Below are 23,094 nucleotides of genomic sequence, written 5' to 3'. Positions count from 1 at the left end.
TTTGAGCTGAGAAAAGGACTCAGAGTACAGCATCACGAAGTCATTAATAAACCAGCATTTTAAATCTCTTCCAGGATCAGGTAGTGCAATGTAGGATTTCCAAATTTTGCTCCTGACACTGAATAGGCTGGATGTGGGAGGAGTATCTTTATTTCAAGGGCAAATAACATCTTTTCTTGGCTGGAATAGAAATTAAAGAAGAAACATCCAACAAATCAGGTTATGTATGCTAAAATCATATGAAAAATAATCAAAGGATTCCCTGGTATATAAAGATGCAAGAACTATTTTGTTTTATTTCGCTATTTATTTATTGTTTTATTTTTTGATACAAGGTGGCCTTGAACTTCTGATCTTACCCCTCTGTTACTTTGAGAGTAAATTCAGGTATGTTGGCACCTGTCTGGAAGTTGAGCTCTTGAGTGGTAGAGGGAGGCAGACTAGGAATTCAGGGTCATCTCGGCTACAAAACAAGTTTAAGACTGATGTGGGATACCTGAGACCCTGCCTCAAAAGCAACAATAGCAGTAATAACAATAATAATAACAACAGCAAACAAACAAACAAACAAAAAACCTGGTGAATTTTAGTTTATACTGTGTCCAAACTCCAGGAAATACTAAATAATACTCAACTAATCTACCTTGTATTTATGTTTCTGAGAAGAAGGAAGAGAAGGACTCCCCATCCAGGGTCTTATCTGTAGTCACACTTTACAGGTTTCCATTGGTGGATCCTCACAGTACACAGAACAGGTATAAATATGATAACAGGTGACCAGGGTCTGAAAGCTTGTCACCCTTGTAGCAAGACCTCACTGCTGGGAAGTGCAGCTGGATATTCAGTCATAGTCAGGAACTTGTGCTGTGGGTCACTGTGACTGGTCAGTGGCTCTCACCCTTGGTCTCCATGGTATTATAAACCTTCATAGGTTATCCCACAGTTATCTCTGTCTGTCTGTCTGTCATTCTAGCTTCAACTACCAAACTATGATGACGAGGCTGCTGCAACTCCGCTGAGCATAAGGCATGTAGCAGGCATTCATGTTTGCTGAATTGCCCACTGATACAGCTGCTCTTGGACTTACGTATTTCTAACCGAGGCTCCTTTCCTAATCAGTAATAATTAAGTCCCTGAAAGGTTGTTCTTTAAGCTTAAAAAGAAATAATTGTTTCCATTTATACTTTGGCCAAAGTATGATTGTTTCAGTATGAAAACTCTCAAAGCATGAGAGTCTGTCTCTGGCAAACAAGCCAGATGGGTGTGAATAGATGGGTCAGTAGAATATGTCTGGACTATCCGAGCCATTTTTATTTAAGAACTTACAAATCAGGCTCGGTGGGTAAAGGTGACTGATTGACACACAAGCCTGGTGACCTGAGTTCAATCCCTGTAACCCATGTAAGAGAGGAAGTAGAGCCGGGCGTTGGTGGCGCACGCCTTTAATCCCAGCACTCGGGAGGCAGAGCCAGGTGGATCTCTGTGAGTTCGAGGCCAGCCTGGGCTACCAAGTGAGCTCCAGGAAAGGCGCAAAGCTACACAGAGAAACCCTGTCTCGAAAAACCAAAAAAAAAAAAAAAAAAAAAAAAAAAAAAAAAAAAAAAAAACAAGAGAGGAAGTAGAAAACCAACTTGGGAAAATTGTTCTCTGGCCTCCAAATGTGCTCCCTGGCACATTAAAGGCATACATCACACACATGTTCATAAATGAAACTTCAAAAATAAAAATTACTTCTTTACTGATACAGTCATTTCTTAGGCATCATAACAATAAACATGCATGGGAAATATTACCTAGCCTGAGTTCCACTAAGTATATTCATATGGTTTTAGAAGACAGTTACATTTTCTAGGCTATTATGCTTGATGACAGATGCTGGCTGTCCCGGAACACACTCTGTGGACCAGGCTGGCCTTGAACTCAAAGATCTTGAACTTAGAGATCCGCCTGCCACTACCTTCCGAGTGCTGGGACTAAAGGCATGCACCGGGCCAGCTCTAAAAACAAAATTTGTAATGCCCAAATCCTTTCTCTTTCCTTTATGGTTTTTGCTCACAGTTTCCACACCCAGATTATACAGGTATCCACTCACATTTTTTTTTTAGTTGTGAGTGAGCGCTGCCTCCCATCAGCTGAGTGACTTTGGGATGCACTGAGGTCAGGATGGGTTACAGAGGCACCTACCACAGTGCCTAGTCAGTGCAAAGCCTGGGACGTATTGTAGTCATGTTTCTATAATGAGTATCGCCACATCAATAGCTTGGTGTAAAGAAGGAAGAATCAGTTGATCACCTTTCCTTCCGTCTTTGCAAGAGTTTTGGGGGGCATCCTAGTGTTAAGGGAGAGAGAACAGAAGGTAAGACAGCAATTCTTAGAAAGGAATCATCCATTGCCATTTTTTTCTAGCTTTCTTCAGGGTCCTCTGGTGAAGTGTCACTGATAATGTAAGGGGGAGTGTTTCTCATATTTAAGAGTGAGTGGTGGGAGACAGGTAGAGGGTGGTGTGTGTGTGTGTGTGTGTGTGTGTGTGTGTGTGTGTGTGTAGTGTGTGTGTGTGTGTATACACTCACATACACATACCTGGGGATGACAAGAAGAAAACAGACATCCTAATTTAGGTCAGAGCATGCTAAGGCATAGGGTCCAGGACAGAAGGTTGCAAGGAGAAAGAACACAATATAACGAATAGCATCAGTAAAACGGTGAATGGGACCAATTCTACAGACTTCTCATTATTTCTCCACCCTGGGGCTGTGTGAACACATGAACCCTGGGCTACAGCTATGCTCAACCAATTCTTTTGTTCAGTAACCTTCAGGGAACCACTATTACAGGACAAATAGCTGTGGAAGTGGCCACGATCCAAACCGTTAACCAAATCATCAAAATCCTTCCTGTATCCGTGGTCCAGCCCTTGTCCTCATCAACAGCAGACTCTGCAGGCAGCACTGGGATGTGGCTTCGCTTCACTCTGCCTTAGAACACAGGACATCCCAAAGACACACAAGACCCATGGGGACCCAGATGAATGAAGGCCTTTTCCCCCTTTGCAGTACCGGGGACTGAATGTGGGATCTTGGGCATGCTTGGTAAGAGCTCTGCCACTCAGCTACCTCCCCAGCTGTGAGGCTTTCTAACTTAAAAAAATTTTTTTTTGTTTTGTTTACTTCCATATTTTTTGAACCTAACAGTCTCTTTCAGCACAGGAAAAAATGACTTACCCACTGCTTTTTGAACCTTGGCTCACAAAAATAAAAAAATTAGAAAAAAAAAAAAAGCAGCTGTTTATGCTGCATGGTGGGAACCAGGGAATGCAAACCCTGCCTGGGCAGATCTCGTAAAAGATGCAGTATCCCCACCCTGAATGTTTCCCAATTACAGTTTACACTCAAGCAGAATGGAGTGCTGTTTTTCTAGGGGAAAGCCTACAGGGAGGTTCAGAAGTCCTGTGGGAAAGAGGAGGATCTATAGGTATTTGTTCCCAACCCAGACCAACAGAGCAAAGCCACAACACTGTCAAACCCAAGAGGCCTCCGACTTCTTAGCACAACCAGTGCCAGGGAGGAGGTGTCTCTTGGAGACATCAGCTCCACATGCTTGGTGTGGTGAGTCCGCAGGGCATGCCGCGTCTGACCTCACTGTTAATAAACATGGCAGCGATGCCAATTTCCTTCAGGGCTTATAATCGGACCTCCTCTAACCATGTGGACAAGTTATAAAACACGGCCATGCCCAGGGAAACCTGTAACACAATGTCAGAGCAGTAACAGGAGCCCCAGTGTGGGATTTCTGCAAGCAGAGTCAGTCTGAGTCACCCAACCCTGAGTCACGTATGATACAGATCTTTGAACAGCCAACACCAGTAGGTCTCCATATGCGGGCATCACCTGACCCCACGGGAACAGCAGCAATGGCCTCCCAGTCACCATGCAAAGATCCTAGTCTTCACACAGCAGGGACCTGATAGCAAGGCACAAGGAGAGAACGGGGAACAAGGGAAAGAGCTACAGTAGTCCTGTGCCCAACACCCACCTGCTGAAGAGACACAGGACACAAGACGATAGGCTGGGGCCTAGAAAGCAGGAGACTGAAAGGAGAGGGTACGACCCATGTTTCTGTTTTCGTTTTGGTTTGATTTTTTTCGAGACAGGGTTTCTCTGTGTAGCTTTGCACCTTTCCTGGATCTCGCTCCATAGACCAGGCTGGCCTTGAACTCACAAAGATCTGCCTGCCTCTGCCTCCCGAGTGCTGGGATTAAAGGTGTGCGCCACCACTGCCTATGACCCATGTTTCTAATCCACATTTTAAGAAGCACACACAGACACATCACAGTCAACAAACTTGTAAGCAGGGCACAGCACACTCGACACACAAATAGAATCTCCTTCTATAAGGAAGACCATCTAAGCTGAGATCTTCAAGTTAAAGACTGTTGTCCAGGGTAGGACATTCTACTGGGAGATAGTAGAATCTTTAGGGGGTAGGAACCTAAGGGGGGTCCTTGAAGAGGACTTGGAACCCCAGGTTGTCCCTCTTTACTTCTTGGCCTTGAGGTAAGAGGTTTTCTTCCACCTTACAGTTCTGCCATTAAATGTGGTCTTTCTCCAAAGCAATGGGGCCATCAGTCATGAACTGGGGCCTCCAAAGCCTGGGCCTCAGGTTCCCTATACCCGTGGTGGCTAACCAATACAACACAGCCCCAAATCTACTTCATCCCTCAAGCCCTTCTTCTCTCTTTGGAGTTGGAGTCGGGGGAGCTTGGCTGTGTATTTGTAAGCGGCAATTCCCAGGCTTTCGTTCTTTACGAAGGTGCTTTCCCGTCTACGCAGGGCTGACAGCCACAGTCCTTTCGATGAGTCTGGACTTGGCAGGGGCCCAGCTCCAAATCAGAGCACCTGGATGGTGCAAGAACAGACAGGTCTTGCTTGCATACCTCAGAGGGAGAAAAAAAAGGCCTTATTTGGATGAGGTTTAAGCAAATTCCTCCCTCAAAGGCCTTTGGTGTGTGGAGTGCAGCTCACAAAATTTCTCACATTCAGAGGCTGCAGGCCATTTTTAAGTTAATGAGCCCAAACTACAGTTCAGATAAAGGAACAAAGACTTTAAGAAGACTGGACTTGGAGGTGCAATATTTAACTCTTAATCAGCTTCAGAAGTTTACCATGAAGGGACCTGGTGAAGGGAACTCGAGAAACTGGGCCATGAGCTGAAAGTGAACCACAGGCCATTTTCCACGGAGGCTTCCAAGTGCTATCAGCATGGCAGCCTGGGGAAGTGTCACTTGTACCAAGCAGGGAGTGACTTACCCAGACAATGTTTCCAACCCGGGGACACTGCTGGAGCTGAGCAGGAGCTGGGCTCCTTTTTTTGTTGCTGGATAAAGTGGCTGACTCACAGGGAGGGGGCAGGAGAACTCCTCCCCGGGCCCTGGTGCCAAGGGTCAAAAAAGAAAACCGAGCTTGCTGGACTGGGAAGCCCCGGCTCCACACAGACCGATGCTGACAAAGAAGCGTCCCCTGGCTCTGGAAGTGGCTTACAGTCGCTCTCTCCAATAAGGGAGCAGACTTAGGCCTACAGTCACTTCTAGAACTCACGGCTGCGGTGCTCACAGCTCTTGGGGGAAATGTTCAAACAAAGCTCAGCCAAGCACACGGGCTCAGGACTTTGGACAACACTCGCTTGGAGGGAGGATGCGATTACTAGCACTCTCAGCAAGGCTCCACACCAGGACTTAACAAAACTCCTCTAAGGGTTGAGGGAGATGAGAAGTGTCCAGGATAGGAGTCAAATCCAGTCATCACTGGTTGTGACTCAGTCTACAATGGTCACTATTTTCACTTCCTGAACCCTTGATTTTCTCATCTGCGAAAATTCAGACAATAGCATTTCCTATCTAATTGTATGTTCTTGTTATTATGTCCCCTCCTACACGTAAAGGGCTTAGCAGCATATGGACTGCCTTTTCTAATCACAGTTACTGATATCTGCCCTCCAAACACAACGAAGTTAAGTAGTGTTCTGGGTGCCAGCAAGTACTCTCAGGAATTGATGTGATCAGAGAGAGGAGAGCGTGACAGAGGCGGGGTGGGGTAGGATGGAAGGGATGTCTGCAGGCTGGAGCTCAGTCAGTACGCTGTATGCACAAAGTGTGCACAAAGCCCCGGGCCCGGCACCAGAGCAGGCCAAGCCTGTCGTGGGGGTGCGTGGTTATCATTTCAGCACTTGGAGGTGGAGAGATGATTAAAAACTCAGCTTCAAGCACAGTCAGCCCAGGATACGCAAGACCCTGTCCCAAAGTGAAAAAGGGAGCTGAGGGTGGGGTAGGCATTAGATGTAAGAAAAAAACCAAAACCACGTGTATAATAAGTATATGCTATATGTGTAAGTATACATATATATCTACTTTTTAAAAGTTCCTAAGATTAGCTCGTTTATGTATTGGGCATCTTCACCAACTAAATAGTCGTGAATTAAACCATATGTGTCTGTTTTGGGGGTTCACTAACATCAATGACCTGAACTGACACAGGACCAGGCAGGCAAAATCCCCCAGCCTCCACCGGTTGAGGCGTGTTTTATAGAGGGCGAGTTGGATTGGCTTCCAAGCTGATTTATGTCAATTGGATGTCTTTGTGATCATATACTTTAATTAAAACAAATGCAAACGCGTTTCTGGGCCACTGAGATAGCTCAGCAGATAGAGGTGCTGGCTGCCAAGGCCGACAGCCTAGGACTCACACGGTGGAAGGAGCAAGTGACTCCAGCAAGCTGCCCTCTGAACTATTCTCTCTCTTCGTGTGTGTGTGTGTGTGTGTGTGTGTGTGTTGTGTGTGTGTGTGTGTCTGTGTGTGTCTGTGTGTGTATGTATGTGTGTATCTGTGTGTGTGCGCGCGCATGTGTGTGTGCATGCGTGTGTGTGTGTGTGTGTGTGTGTGTGTGCATGCGTGTGTGCATGTGTATGCGTGTGTGTGTGTGTGTGTGTGTGTTTGTGTGTGTGTCTGTGTCTATCACTCTCTGTCTCTCTCAATTACAAAGGTAATGAAAATTAGAAAGTTGCTGATTTTTAAGAAAGCTTCAAGAGCTCAGGACCCACTTGGTGAAGGTGAGTCACTAAAAAAATGGCCATGTTCATAAGACAATTTATAAAATAAGAAAAAAAATAAATCCTGGAAAGAGTTTGTACTCCAGTTTTTCATTTGGCTAGTGGGTTTTGGGTCAGCAGACATCATGTACAATACATGTCTACTTTAATGATGTTTAAACAGCCAACCATTAGTGCTCCTGATGACCACACAAAGAACGTTTACAGCTTTACATAATGGCTCACAATTATCAGCTGTTTTCTGGATGCACAGAACTTGCTGGGAGTCTCGATTCATCCTCCGATTCACGATATGAAAGACTGTTATGATTGCCTACCAGTTGAGCCCAAGAAGCCTGACTCCAAGAGCCCGTGCTTTCTCCAGGTAGTTACTAGGAGAACACTTCAATGGCCAAATACTTAGGCCTAAATATGTTAAGATAAATTCATATTGTGCCATTCTGCTGACAATTTGGTTCTAATTTGGCAAACACTGGCTTCTAGCATATTAATTTTGGTGCATGCAGGCTCTGTCGTCTTACTATTCTTGCTTTCCTTAAGCAATGTGAAATTATTCATTCTGACCTCTGAGCACATCAACCCCCATGACGGGAACAGAATCAAATATGGCCACTGGCCTGCAACTCAGCCCTCAGCCTGAAGATGCTCTTCTGCCCTCGCTCAGCATGAACAAAGGGAGGAGGGTGGGAGTCAGCTGGACATCTTTTCTTCCAGGTTGTGGGGAATCAACAAATGCCCAAGAACACATGGCTTCAGCAAATCTGAGCAACACACCATATGGCAAGAAAGACTACATAATTTCTAGGCCAATTATCAGAATCTCCCAGGCTAAGGAATAGTATCCACACTGACCCCCACATATACCACCATCAGACTTCTCTTCTTTCTTTCCTTTAAAAAAATATTTGTTTTATTTTTATTTATGTGCTATGTGTCTGGGCATGGAACATGTGTGCTGGTGCCTGCAGAGGCCAGAAGAGGCCATCAGATCCTCTGGAGCTGGAGTCACAGGAGATAGTGGGCTACCCTGGTGGATGCTGGGAACCAAATTTGTGTCCCCTGGAAGAGCAGCAAATGTTCTTAACCAATGAGCCATCTCTCCAGCCTCCAGACTGCTTTTCATATCTGCAGTAAGATTTAAAGATGAGCAGGAGGCCGTAAACATCAAAGCTGTTGGAAACCACTTATCTACTGACAGGGCTCACTTTAGGAAATGACATTTTTAATGCATTGATTCCTCATCAAGAAGGTTTTAATCACCATTAGCATGATGTAGTTATTTACTAAGATGGCTCGAATTTATCACTATTGACTCCAATACAGTCACTTTATCATCTTTTAATGAGATTTATGTGTGGTTGCACACTGAGGTTGGAGGAAGTGATGGCTTTGTGCAGACAGGCCATGTTTGAGGTATCTAACTCTGCAGTCTATTTACTGTCTTTTTTCCCCCATTTAGTCCTATCACAAAGACTTTTGCTTCTGACTCAAAAATACCTTCCAAGCATTATTATACCAACCCAATCAAGAGGGCAAAAGGAGGAAGAGACACTCCAAGAGCACAATGCTCCAAAGCACACTTCCAGGCCATGCAAATGGCCGAACAAACCGGCCTTTGATTTGCCTCTGAGAAGTCACCACAGCTGTGCGGCTCACACAAAATGGATGATTCAGCTTTACGGGAGGCATGGCCGCAGCTCCTCCTTTACCTCATCCTGACCACAGATGAGGAGAAAGGGTTATCTTTATCGCACCAAAGCCTAGCAGCTTGTAGCAAAACCAGGTGCCATGAATCCCAGCCCAGGACATTTTTTTTTTTTTTTTTTTTTTTTTGCCAACATACTGATGCTAGCCACTGTCAGAGAGACAATGAGACCTATGAGGATCCGTTTTACGGGACAAGTACTAGGTAAGAGGATTCGGTAACACACACAGCACAAAGGTGGGGGGCCAAGAATTAGAACCCCACAGTCTGATGTGGGGTTCACACGCTCACGCTCTTTAACTGCTTCACCCAAGCCCTGAAGTGCCATTATCAATTCTAGAGAACTTAGAGTTTCAGGTTGAAAAGCCAGAGGGTAGAGCATCTTGCAATAGCTTTTAATAAACATCCAAAGTTCACCGAGGATTTAATGTTCGGACAGAGCATATGACACTTGAGGGCCCTGCCGTCTTTGGCTCGCTCAGCCCATGCATTTACCAACCCCCACTCGGCCTGCTAGACCCCCGTTTTGAGAGCGGCTTTGAGAGCCTCGGTCTCAATGAGGCCATTATTCATGGAGCCTGACAAGTAGGGTGGTTTCAGGAAATGTGCGGCTCTCTCTCCATGTCCCTTACTTCTCACCAGAGAATGAATGCTTCCATCTTAATGTTTCTATTCACAGTTAAGAACCGCTGTTTCTTTTAAGTGAAGAAAACAGAAATCAAATTAGTACAGGAACCAAAAACCTCATCCACGAGCAATGCATTTTCCACGCAGATTTAGTGTAACAGTCAAACACCCGAGAAAACAACAACCACGAATATTACCTTTCGATAAAAATGTCATAATAGTTGCATAATAATGATGATGATATCTGCAGAATAAGAAAAACCTACCCCTCACCCCGGCATTGTAAAGACGCCTTGTTCTATGAATCAAGAGACCTCGTTTGAAGGTTAACTGGAACACGGTATTTGAAGTGACCACGCAACCAAAAAGCACATTTTAGGCTATCAGCACATTAAAAATCATTTTTATCTTCTTATGATTCCAATCATAGTGTTCATCAGATACTAAATTCCACAGATATTTTCTCATCTGGATCCAGTGAAGTTGTACTGAAAAGAAAGTTTGTGCCCCCACCCCTACCACCCCCCACCCCACCCCCTGGAGCGCTACATCGTAGGCTACAGTGGTATCTGCAGGCACTAACGGGAGACACGCGCTGAGGTGCTGAGGACGCAGGAGGGAGGAAAATGGATTCCTCTTCGTATCTTCTGGGGCAGTCCATGCCAACAGCTTCCATTTTCACCCCACTGGTCTCTACTTCCTGGTCCGGCTTTGCGAGTTTCCTGTCATCACTGTCTTATTATGTGGCTCCTCAGGCCCCTGCTAGCACAATGCCCAGCCCCCTCCCTACAAAAAACCCAAATGGAGCATCATTTACAGGCACCTTCCGTCAGTCAGCGTTATGGTCCCGAGTTAACCCGTACGGCACCCATATGACATAGGTGCACAAGAGCTGCCATTTCCACTTAAGAGGAAGCAGGTGAAGCGCAGAGAACTTAAGCTCTCATCCCGAGGACTCAAAGCAGGTCACAGAGCTGACCCCCAAGGTCTGTGGACTTGCCTTGCTACCATGACACTTTATATATGGATACCTCCTACATTCCTCTTCAAATGGTATGCTTAACTTACTTTTTAAAAAAAATTAACAAGTAAAACTGGTATCTATGGTGTTACATTCACATTTCAATATATGTATACATTTTGGAATGGCTAAATCAGGTGAGCTAACATACGCCTAACCTCAGTACTTATCATTTTCCCTTCTAGGCTTAATTATATTTTAATTTTTATTTATATATAATTCCATGCTCATTTTCAGTGCCATCTCTATGATACCCCCTCAGCAACTGTAGCCAGTCCATGCTGTCTCCCCTCAGGTTTTCTATAGCAGTTGAAACTTATCAAGTTTAGGCTGGACCTGGGAGTGTCCCTGAGGACAATGACATCCTTAGGAGGTGAACAACTAGAAACCTAATGAGGTTTTGAAATTGTGGTGGTGGTGGTGGTGGGGGGAGGTACAGCCAGAGTCTTGTTATATAGCATCGCCTAGCCTAATACTAGCTACGTAGCTCAGCCTTGAACTGGCCCGAACTTGGGACAGTCCTCTTGCCTCGGGCTCCGCAGCGCTGGGGTCACGGGTGGGCACCATCGCACGCACCTCTCTATTGAGGTTTTCAAACCTAGTCTAAGGCTGCTCAGCAAGAACGTGGCAGAGCCAGATCGCCAGCTTTCCAAACACACCCACTAGAACGAGAGTGGTGTGAGACACACGGGGGAAAGAAAACTCCAGAACAATCAGAGAAAACAGACACAGTGGAGGCGGCCAACTTACCAGCGTATTTTGTTGTGTTTGACTCATCCATGGACCAAAAGCAATAATCAAAGGCAAACACCTAAATGAAAGAACAAAATAGTAAGCTTAGGAATGAGCTCCGTCTGGAGAGGGAAATCAGGCTGGGGAAATACTCGATGAAGGTAAGAGGAGACCCGTTAATACCCAATAAATGAAACAGCAGTGGTTTGGGTGCAACTCCCTACAGTTATGGATTCATATGGAAACTACTGTTTATCTAGAATTCTAACAGGCAAACATATTAACATGTGGCTTATTAAAAAATATATTTAATACGAATCCCCTTCCCCCTCCAAGTCTAGTAGTGTGCACAGAAACCTTTAAACTGGCTCTCCCATACCTTCTCGGGTAACATTATACAGGTAGATTTTTACTTACACCCGTTCCTTCTCCTAGCTCTCCATATACTACCATCTCTAGCACAGTGAAGGTCACCCCCCCTTCACAATCTGGGGTTCCCTCCCGTTTTCCTCACTGTTACAACATGCCATCACTGGCTGAGTATTGCCAATAACTCAACCACCTGCTCTTACAGGCACTAACCCCCGACGCAGCTCCGGAGTGCTGACTCCTCCCTGGCCGCGGTCCTTCCACACAAACACCACTACCTGCGCTCTAGCATTATCATCCAATGCACAGAAAATACTGCCCAGACTGTGTTCAAGGAACTCGAGTTCCAAGGGGTGGTCCATGTGAGAAGATGAAATCACACTGAAAACTGCACACACGAACTGCCCTGTTTCCAATTCCCAGGGCAAAAGCTTTCAAAGGTCCTTCAGTAAAGACCCATTTACATGTGTGGCCTTCTCGATTCTTGGAATTCATTTTTGGGGAACACTCATAAGAAATAGCTTTAGCCTCAAAGTCACAGCTCTTGGGGATGGCTCCACAGCCTCTTTCTGGAGCTGCACAGGGTGGCTTTTCACCTGCACACAGATCCTCCACAGCTTCAACACCAGAAGGGACAAGCGCTGAGTAAACGCAGCCAGGCGGCCCAGACTGGACAGCACCAGCTCCTTGCCAACCACTTTCCCTGTTCCCTCCCGCCCCCGGGGAACGTGTCCTCTTGGAATGAGTAGTCACAGGCCCATTCTCTTCTCATTTTCTTCATTTCTACCCTTCAAAATGTTTCATATTGGCCGGGCGGTGGTGGCGCACGCCTTTAATCCCAGAACTCAGGGAGGCAGAGGCAGGTGGATCTCTGTGAGTTCGAGGCAGCCTGGTTTACAGAGTGAGATCCAGGACAGCCAGAGCTACACAGAGAAATCCTGTCTTGGGGAAAAAAAAACCCAAAACAAACAAACAAACAAACAAGCTTCATACTGAAGGTGCAGCTCAATGCATTTTCCTCCAGAAAATGTTGTTGTTTGGTTACAACCAAAGGACACACACACACACACACACACACACACACACACACACACACTTTTTTTTTCTTCTCTGAAATCTCACAACACTGCTGAATCCTATTCTCTGCTCCTATCCCAATTTCTTCTGTTATCCTACTAATCATAACACAGGTTTGCCCAACCTTTTGATATAGTGACATGCCACTGTCACCAACAAATGTGTTGGGTCAAATCCCCAGGTTGGACACACAGGAGGATGATCTGTGAATGTTCCAGCTCCACTTGCACGGTAAGTTCCCTGAAGGCAGGAGCCAATCTAATTCATCTTTGAAGCCTGCGATATTTATATTCATTGCTTTGGAATTATTTATCGGATGATTAATGGCATTGAAACTTTGCAAGGAAGCAGGTACTTTTTATATTATAAAAGCCTTTATGGCTCAGCAGATAGAGTGCCCAATGCGTCAGCATGAAGACCCATGTAAAAAGCTGGATGTGGTCCCCTGCACCTGTAACCCTAGCAACGGAGGGTGGGTACAGAGTCAAGACAATGTCGGGGGCTACCTACCAGCCTAGCTCCAGGTTCAGTGAAAGACTGTCACAAAGGAATAAGGGAAAGTGATATGCCACAGCACGCATACCTATATTCATCCCCCTCCCTCTTTCCCACCTCCCTCTCTCATACACACACAAATAAAACAAAAAGTAAAAATCTAATTTATGCTTACAATAGTTTCATCACCACACAAAGATTTGGGCATATACAATACACATAACTTAAACCACTGACTCCAGATTCAAGTTTGATACTGATATACCCACAAAACAGAACAAAACAGAACAAAACTTTCAAATGAACAGCTATGAAACAATAGTTTCAGTCAACAAAGTAAAGAATGTTTACTACCTTCGAGAGTCCCTTCGAGGACTCAAAAGATCACACAGGCATAATCCAGCTAATCTTTCTGCCTCTGGGCAAGACTGAACTTCAACACTGCTCCCAAGAGGTCTGTGTTGTTTGAAAACATTTCCAGAAATGGAGATTCTACGATTCCCCCTTCCATGAAGTCAGATAATATTTATCTTTCACCTCAGGGCATCTGCCTTGTTTTCCACCTAAGTCAACTCTCCAGCCTTACTGCAAATGGTCAACAGAGGCCATTTTCCAGTTTTTAATGTCTTGACTGCTACCCTCTGGATCAATGAGTCTCTTTAGTAGTTCCTAGACAGAGCGGCAGGCATACCCACCTCTGACTGACTTTTAACACTTTGCTGTCTTACATACCGAGGTCACCAATCTACTGGTCTCTGTATGCATGGCCACTACTTGAAATAAAATGAGATCCAGTCCAAGCTGGAGGGTGCCCCTGCCAGTGACATCATTGCCCATTCCACAACACTTTCTAACAGTTAATTACTTGAAGTTGTTTCTTCAAATAAAAATAACACGAAAATTCATTTTCCAAATTTCCCCTTTAAAGTCTAGACAAATATTAAAGTGCTACCATGGGATGAAGGGTCTCTGAAGGCATTGCAAGATACAGGGGTTCTTTGCCTGTCAGACACAGACCTCTCCTTCAGCCGTGCAATGCCCTGATCTCACAACTGTTGGTCCGAGGCGCTTTAGAATAGCAATCCCTCAAGCCAATTATGGAATGTAGGCTTTTATTTTTATCAACATTTATCAGGAAGAAGTCTGAAGTCTGACTCATTTCACTGAAACTCAACGACATCACATAGCATACTAGAGAAATGTATCATTTTAGGACTAACTCCCTTCACTGGAGCTCCCTAAAGTCTTCTAATCACTCATTGAGAAGTTGAGTGCATCCTAACTGCAAAGTGGGTGATGGGAAACATTCAGAGCCTGGATACAACTGAGCAAATATATTAAGAGAGAAGCTGGGTGTGGCAGCTCACACCTGCGACCCCAGCACGTGGGAGGCCGAGGCAGGAGGATTGCCGCAAGTCTCAGGCCAGCCTAGGCTACATAGTAAATTCTGGGTCAGCCTGGGATAATAAGTGATAGCCTCAACAACAAACAGTGACCGTTCTGTTTCATCACTGCGAGCGACACCGGCTAGTCACACCTTCCAACTGGCCAACGAGCCAAAGGTACAGGCATTCTCCAGTTATTTTTAAAATTAGAAAGTCATTGTCTTCAGCAAAATCCCACTCTTCCCTCTCAGCTCCCCATGTGTGAAACTCATGCCAGCACGGAATTCCTAGCCGCCTGCTGCACATCTGCTCCAGCTCCATCGGGCCCTTAAAAAAACATTAGCTCTGCATTTTTGCGAACCACTGAGCATCTAGCAAAGCTGCTAAGGCTGTTTTTAATAAGGCACACTCATTGAGTGACATATATCCCGAAGTAAGGAGGTTCCAGAATTTGTGAGCAGCATGCCATACAAACTCCCTGCCTATTGAGAACTGTGATCTCTAATGGCATTTCAGCAAAATTCAATTGTGGTTAGAAAGAAAAAAAAAAAAAACCTGAAAGAAACAGCCTGCATATTCTGGGGAGAAGCAGAAGGCATCAGCGTTCTGGGAAATGTGGTCTGCAACCATTTTTCTAACCCAGAAAATAATGTGAGACAGCTATGGCGGTCCAGGCCTGTAATTCTAGCACTTGGGAGGCTGAGATAGGAGGGTCGAGAATTTGAGGCCGGCCTGGGCTACACAGAGAAACCAAGATGCCAGCTCAACAAAGTAATAAAAGCCAAATGGGAAGGCACTTCAGCTGTATGGAATCTGTGGCATTCTTCCTTTCCTTCCTTCCTTTTTTTAAAAAATCTGTATTTTATTTTATTTTATGTGTATGACTATTTTGCTTACAATGTGTAAGTGCACCATGTGCATGTAGTACCCCGAGAGACCAGAAGAGGGCATCAGATTCCCGAGGAACTGGAATTACAGGCAGTTGTAAGTTGCCTGAAGTGGGTGCTGGGAACTGACCTCAGAACCTGGATCTTCTGCATGCGTAGCAAGCGCTTTTAACTGCTAAGCCATCTCTCTAGCCGCTCTGTGGCCTTCCTTGATCCCATCTAGTTTTGTGCCTTCACTAAAGTCTCCAACTGCAATATATTTCCTCCAGGAAACAACCAGACCCAGCCGTCACTCTCAGTTTGAGTCTCAAATACTTGTCAGTTACACAGTCTGTCCTGTAGTTGCTTAAATCTAGCTAAAAATATCAAACAACTGGGCATGGTGGTGCACTCCTGAAACCCCAGCACTTGAGGTTGAGGCAAGAGGATCAGTAGTTCAAGATCAACCTCACCTTTGGGACACAGGCCTCCATCCACCCATTCCTCAAACAACAAAATGGAAAATAATTATTCCTGAAAAATTCATGTGCTATTTTCAAAATAATTTTAATTTGCCTTTCATCCCTTTCACAGGTGGAAAATGATTAATCTAAGGCTTATTATGACATAATATTAAATTTTACATAGAGAAAAATTTGGAAAGCAAACATCCATTTTTGTAGCCTGAGTCTAAGTCTGTTTCAATTTTCCTTTAACTATTCCAATGTCATCTTAAATGTCATTCCTTTATGGAAGCATATGATGATGATGATGATGATGATGATGATGTGTGGATGATATTGTGTGTGGATGACGTGTGTGTGCAGGCCCACGTACTATACAGCACATTTGTGGAGGTCGGAGAACACCTAGTGTGGATCAGTGATCTTCTGCCTGTGCCTGGTCCAGAATTACACTCACATCATCCGGCTTGGCAGCAGGCACATTTGCCCCTGGAGCCCTCAGGAGCCTAGAAACACTTCTAATTACTCTGAACTCCATGCCTGCCTAATCACGCTCTGTGCATGTGGAGACACATATCTCCCTTCATGTATGGTTCCCTTTGTTTTGCTGTATTATCAGCTGCTAAGAGGTCAAGGGCTTTGTTCTCAGGCTTTATGATCCGTCAAACAAAAAGACTCTGTAAATTTACATTTAGTCTAGAATAGCGTCTTGATGAGTGTGCCTGGCTAGTTTTACGTCAACTTGACACAAGCTAGAGTTATCTGAGAGGAGGGAACCACAATTGAGAAAATGCCTCCATAAGATCAGGCTGTAGGCAAGCCTGTAGGGCATTTTCTTAAGTAATGAGCAGTGGAGGAAGGCCCAGCCCACTGTGGGTGTGGTCCTGGGCTAGTGGTCCTGGGTTCTATAAGAAAGCAGGCTGAGCAAGCCACGAGGAGCAAGCCAGTAAGCAGCACTCCTCCACGGCCTCTGTATCAGCTCCTGCCTCCAGGTTCCTGCCCTGTTTAAATTCCTGTGCTGACTTCCTTCAATGATGGACTACGATGTGGAAGTGTAAGCCAATAATTGTTTTCCTCCCCAACTTGCTTTTGGTCATGGTATCTCATCACATCAAATAGAAACCCTGACTAAGGCAGTGAATTTTTTCTTATCTGGACAAGCTTATGAATCTGTATTTTCACATATAATAACATCGATCATCGAGGGCCAACTCTTCAGCAATACAGAGAGTGAAGACCCATTTTCACTTGAATTATGGGAAAGACAATGCTCACATTTTTAAAAAGTTCATGCAAGAAGTAACTATGTATCTCTATATAGAAAACACTATATATATGCAAAACACGTGACTTCCTAGCTCCCAAATCTAAAGTGCTCGGTGCTTAAGAAGTCTGCTCCAGGTGGAGTCACTCTGTTCTGTATGAGGGAATGGGTCTTCTTCCTCTTCCCTGGCTTCATTGCCTCTTTGAACAGTGAATCCCGTGTTCACATCTGTAGACCCAGCTGCCATTCACAGCCCATCCTGTACTATCTCAGATCTGTGCCCAAGACTGCTCTGCAAAGCCCCACCTCCCCTGCTGTAGGTGGGCTTGCCAGGGTCCTATTTTGTTTCCTTTAAAACAACAACAACAAAAAACCACTTTGTAGCTTTTCAAGATGACAATAAGAAAGATGTTTTGGTCTGTCCTCATTCACCACGTGGTGTTGTGAGAACTGAGTCACACCAAAAGACAAGGAACGCTCTATATTCCATTTCATGTTGACATTTCAATGCTTTCCTCCTCCTACCGTCAGAATTATTATAAAACAAAGAGTCACCCATCGTTATGTGTAACAAATACATGCTAGTTATTTACTATTATTATTATTATTATTATTATTATTATTATTATTATATTATGATTTTAAGTTAAACTTCCCTTAGAGATCTCATACTGAGCCTGCACAGGAAGCCTGTTTGACCCCAGGACTGTCCTCACTGCTACTGTTTGTAGAAGTCACTGGACCAACCACCAACTTCAGCCTGGGTCAGACCACAGCTGCCACCAGCGAGGGAGACGAGTACCAGAGGCACCAGCCTTACTAGTCAGGTCTGCTGACAGACCTCCTTTCCTGTTTAAAAGTCTGTCAAGTCACGGTTGCCTTTTCACGATGTAATTAATCATTTCCTTCATCCACGCTTGTAACTACATACCGTGTCTTGGGTTACACAGTCAACGGTGTCTGACTCAAGATTCAAAGCAGCGAACAGCTTTGCCCGCAAGCTCAGAGACCTCATCATCTACCACAGGAGGAAACTACACTCTGCAAAGCACTCCCATAGATGGGGACTCTATGTAATAAGAGGGGAGCTGGAAAGTGTCTTCTTCAGGAACTCATCCATATTGTCATCCAACCACGAAGGAAATTTGAAAATAGCAACTACGTAGTTCTCCCAAATCCCATGCTAACTCTTTAACAGCAGCATAGGGCAGCCACTTAACATTGCTGTCTGTAAATTAGTGGTGCACACTCAATGAGCATGGAGTCAATTCCAACTCTTTCGAATACTCTGTTGAGCCCACGTCTACAGCTTTATCACCACTCCCAACATCAGTTCACCGGCTGCAAAGGGGTGGGGAGATGGGTCACATCCTCGGTCTGTGGGTGTTTTTTATTGGTTCTCTTACACCCTGATTAACTTCTTCAACAGGGCACTCAAAAGGCAAAGTGGCACTTTTAAAAACGGGGCATTTCTTTAACAAACACTGATGAAAGTCACAAGCATCTAAGCTTGCAGTTCACAGCCTGTCCGCCATCTTGACAAATGGCTGCTGCTGCCTATCACCAAAGAAAGAATAAAACTCACCCTGACATCAATTACCACGGGTAGTATTTGGACCTGGTTCCAAAGAGCTCACCTAATGTGCTTTCCACACTCTGAGGGATAAAGCCCAGTGTCTACGGCCAGAGAGAAGAGGAAGCCAAGCTGGCTTCAAGGTACCACATCCCCAGACTCTAAGGTCCCGAGGCAGCCCAGTGGTTGCAGGCACAGGAAAAGGCTGAGGGAGAGTTCACTCTGCTGGGGATGACCTAGGCAGGATTCCAGAGGCTCTTTCCAGTCCAAGAGAACTTTACTGTTCTGGATAGGAAGCTGGACCATGGCTGACAGACAAGGGAGATAATGATTTTCTCTTTTGGGGCTGAGAAGCGAGCAATCCGGTTCCCTACCATCGGCATCTATGGGTATCCTCAGACACAGAGAACAATTGGCTCCCAATAAAACCAAGCACAGAACGGGTGTGATGTACATTAAGTCTGAAGAGAAATCAGGACAAAAATACACAGTGATGTGTTTCTGAAGGCTTTGGAAATTTTTTAAAAACGTGTTAGAAATGACAAAGTGTGAAAAAATTGTACTACTGTTTCAAATAACTCCCTGCCCTCCTTGAAAGGGTTACACGGCCCCACTACGGCCATGTTACTTGTCGGACCCGCAGAAAGGGAATGTAATTCCTGATCCCACTGATACCAGGTTGGCCATACCTTTGGCCACATGTATTTGAGCGAAGCACTGACTGCAGGTTCCGAGGAGCGGCTGGTCTGTAAGCCTCTGCCACAGCATTAGCAAGTCCCAGACAGTAGCAGATTCCTCAGACTGGAGCCCAGACTAAAGCCACAGTGACCCGGACTGACACGAACCTTAGAGAAACCGACCATTGTTGTCTCAAGCACTGAGCACTGAGGGTGTTGCTGCTGCAGCACCTGGCATGAGCAGGCCAACCCAAGGCAGGCACTGCACGAGAGCAGACTGCTATCTACCCTGGGTTCTCTACTCATGGTGCACGAGACCAGCACTACTGTCTACCCTGGGTTCTCTCCTCACGGTGTAGCTTGCATCTGCAACCAGGTGAATTTCTTGCATGCATGCTACCGCCTATATAACCTAAATACATGTAAACCCTAAATAATCTTCCTGGCCTGCCAGATTAAGCTCTGACTCTAAGATGATAAGCCAACCCTTTCTCTTAGCTTTGCATGCACAACTTTTCCTTGCACGTACCCTACACTAACCAAAGTGTGCACATCTCACGACCCCTTCCTTTCCTTTCCTTTCCCCCACCCCCAGCACCGGGGACCGAACCCAGGGACTTGTGCACACCCGGCAGGGGCTCTCCCACCGATTCACACTCCCAGCCTGCATTACTTCTTAACACACCTATACTAGAATATTATTTTAAGGTGTGTTACTTTTGCTCCTGTTGCATCTGTTTAATTCTGTGAAGCTGTGTAACTGTTCCTGTCTAAATACCTGATGGTCTAATAAAGAACAGCCAACAGCAAGGGAGGAGAAAAGATAGGTGGGGCTGGCAGGCAGAGAATATATATAGAAGGAGAAAACTGGGAGGAGAGATCTAGCAGCCAGAGGAGGAGGACTCCAGGGGCCAGCCACCCAGCTACACAGCAAACCATGGAGTAAGAGTAAGATTTACTGAAGTAAGAGAACAAGAAAAGCCCAGAGGCAAAAGGTAGATGGGATAATTTGAGTTAAGGAAAGCTGGCAAGAAACTAAGCCAAGCTAAGGCCGGGCATTCATAAGTAATAAGCCTCCATGTGTGACTTATCTGTGAGCTGGGTAGGGGTCCTCCAAAAGAGCCAAAAAACTATGACATACATCAATTGTGTCCTTATCTCTGCCCCTGTAGACATCATGATTCCTACCCTGAAGTTCTGCCTCTGGAAACTTTACAGGGACAGGCGGGCCATCCTGAAGCCCCATGCTCAGCTCTGAGCTTTTCTTCCTGTGAAGTCACGAAGACCGCAGTGGTGACAGATGGCTGTAGCAAAGCCCATCCTCTGTGACTGAAAACACCATGCAAGTCTGATCATCCACACCACACCGAATGCCTTGACCACTCTCGGGGGTTTCAGTAGTTTGGGGAAGGTTAGGCTGTCGTTGAGCTCACAGGACAGCAGGACCTCAAGACCAGGCACCAGGGCAGAAGTTTAACCAGGAAGGAAACCAGCTCAAGCTCAGACCAGGTGCTTTGCGACTGCTCCGTCACTACGAAGGCACGTGTTTGTTCAAAACACAGCAGTCTAACAAGAAGGCCACGGGAACCGCAAAGGTAATTCAAACTGTTTTCATGACATACTTAGAAGCAAAAGAAAGACAAACGTGTTGTAGTAACATATTTTAGCTAACCTAGTATATCCTAAATATTTGTGCTACATTTTTTTTTCTTTCACCCTTGTATTAAACCTTAGAAAACTGCTGTATTTTATACTTACTAGACAGCCCAAGCCACAGTAGTCACATCATGCATGCTCAACAGCCTGGCCCAGTACTTTGTACTCAGCAAAACAGGAGATCATCACAGAACCAAAGACCAGACAGAACAAAAGCGAATCTTGGACAGCAGAGCTGTGCACAGTTCTTCCTTCTTGAGAAATGTTAATAAAGCCAGCTTTTGGTGTTCATCAGCGTACCTTTGTTTTTGGAGACAGGGCCTTATTACATAGCCCAAGCTAGCTTCAAACTCTAGATCCTCTGCTGTGGCCCCCAGTACTGGTATGGCACACGCATACCCCGGGTCTTCAATGAGCTCCTTTAAACAATATGGGCAGGGGCATTGTTCACTGCTAGAGTGTTTGCCTACCATAGGTAAAAGCCCCAAGGTTGAGCCTCGACACAATTTTTTTAAAAACTGAAAATTAATTGACAAGGTTGAAATATTAAATCATACAGTAAACTATAAGATATTGTTTGCTCATAAATTTACAATGAACAAATTGACTGAAAAGAGGTATGACCTCAACAAGATGATTGGCAGATAGTTTTAATTTCTTCCCAAATGCCTCCTTCTTATTACCTTGCCCAATAAAACACAACCGATAGGACAACCTTTCTTTTCCACGTGTACCAGTGCCCGCCAAAATCAGGCTTACCAAAAGATGGCTCGCCCAACAGGCAGTGGCAAGGCTGCCTTTGCACTGTGACCGACAGCCACACCTCTCACGCCCTGACGCTTGCACAACAAAGGCTCTTTCTGCTTCTGAATCTACAGACACATAAACAAACCGGTGGCTCCGTGTGTGTCTGAAGGGCTATTGTTCCCGAGGGAAGCGGACCTTGCCCCATAAACACTGCCGTGCTCATCAGGTCAAAGCCTTATGCGGCAGGGAGGTGGGCAGTATCTGAGACACAGGCTTCTCCACTCAGAGCACCTTATAAAAGCCAACACTTACCAGATAGAAAAAGCCAAAAGATCAGGTTCATAGCAATCTACGTTTGGGGTGGGGTGTGTGGGGGGCCATACTCTGTCTGTGGCTCTGTCCGTTAGCAAGGGAGGCATAACCTGCTCCAGCTGACTGGCTTGTCTGTCCTCGATTGCTTCACTGAGTAGTGTGTTGGGCTGTGGTCACTGTCTTGAGGAACCACTGTCTTTTTTTTTTTTTTAATCAGCACATAGTTTCTCCTACTCCAGAACATCATGGATTAATAATGGAATCTTAGAGCATTGAGCATTCTCAGGTTGGCTTCTTATACTTAATATGCAAAGGAGGTTCCACCGTGCCTTTTTGTGGGTAGATAGCACATTTCTCCTTGAACTCAAAAGACTGTACCAGGATTCATCATCCATCCTCCTGCTAGAGGTCATCATTGCTTTAGTATTTGGCCACCGTGAATCTAGCCATCATAAACACTTGTGCGCAGTAGATACAAACTTTCAGAAACTTTCAGTTGGTTTGGGTAACTACCCGAAGCTTGATCACTGGGGTCACGTGGTAAGGATATAATTAGGCTTTTCAGAAGCTGCAGGGGTCTTCCAGAATGCCTCGTTGGGCCAGCAATTTCGGAGGTCCTGATGCTCCACAGCCTTCACTTGGGTTTTATGAGACTTGGAGATTTGAGGCATCCTATAGGTGTGCAGTGGCACATCATCATTTTAATGTTAATTCTCTAATGACATGACGGTGACTTTATTTACTTATTTATTTGACACCATGTATTTTCTTTGGGGAAATGTCTACTCAGATCTATTTGTCCATTTTTAAATTGACATTTTTTCTGTTTCTTTCTTTTTTTGCTGAGTTTTAAGAGATCTTTGTATAATTTGGAAACAAGTCCTTTATTGGGTATTTCCTAATATCTGTCCCAGGATACAGTGTCTCTTTTTACTTAACACTGTCACCGGCAATGCCACTACTACTTTTAATAAAATTCCACATCTTTTTCTTGTGTCATGCTTTCAGCTTCGTCTCTGAAA

The 23,094-nt window shown here is 45.1% G+C and overlaps 1 protein-coding gene across 6 annotated transcripts in view; it reads right to left on the bottom strand.

The window, feature by feature from the left end:
- The window catches only part of Kif13a (kinesin family member 13A), a 185,093-nt gene that overhangs the window by 84,692 nt on the left and 77,307 nt on the right, over positions 1-23,094 (bottom strand). For all 6 annotated transcript variants that reach the window (XM_028867682.2, XM_037205761.1, XM_037205763.1 and 3 more), the window contains one exon: positions 11,206-11,266. In XM_028867682.2, the coding sequence (XP_028723515.2) occupies positions 11,206-11,266 (61 nt within the window). The remainder of the gene's footprint in view (positions 1-11,205; positions 11,267-23,094) is intronic.

The sequence above is a fragment of the Peromyscus leucopus genome, chromosome 5 (genome assembly GCF_004664715.2).
Source record: "Peromyscus leucopus breed LL Stock chromosome 5, UCI_PerLeu_2.1, whole genome shotgun sequence".
NCBI lineage: Eukaryota > Metazoa > Chordata > Mammalia > Rodentia > Cricetidae > Peromyscus > Peromyscus leucopus.
Note: the sequence above shows the minus strand (reverse complement) of the source record. Positions and strands in the feature narration are given on the sequence as shown.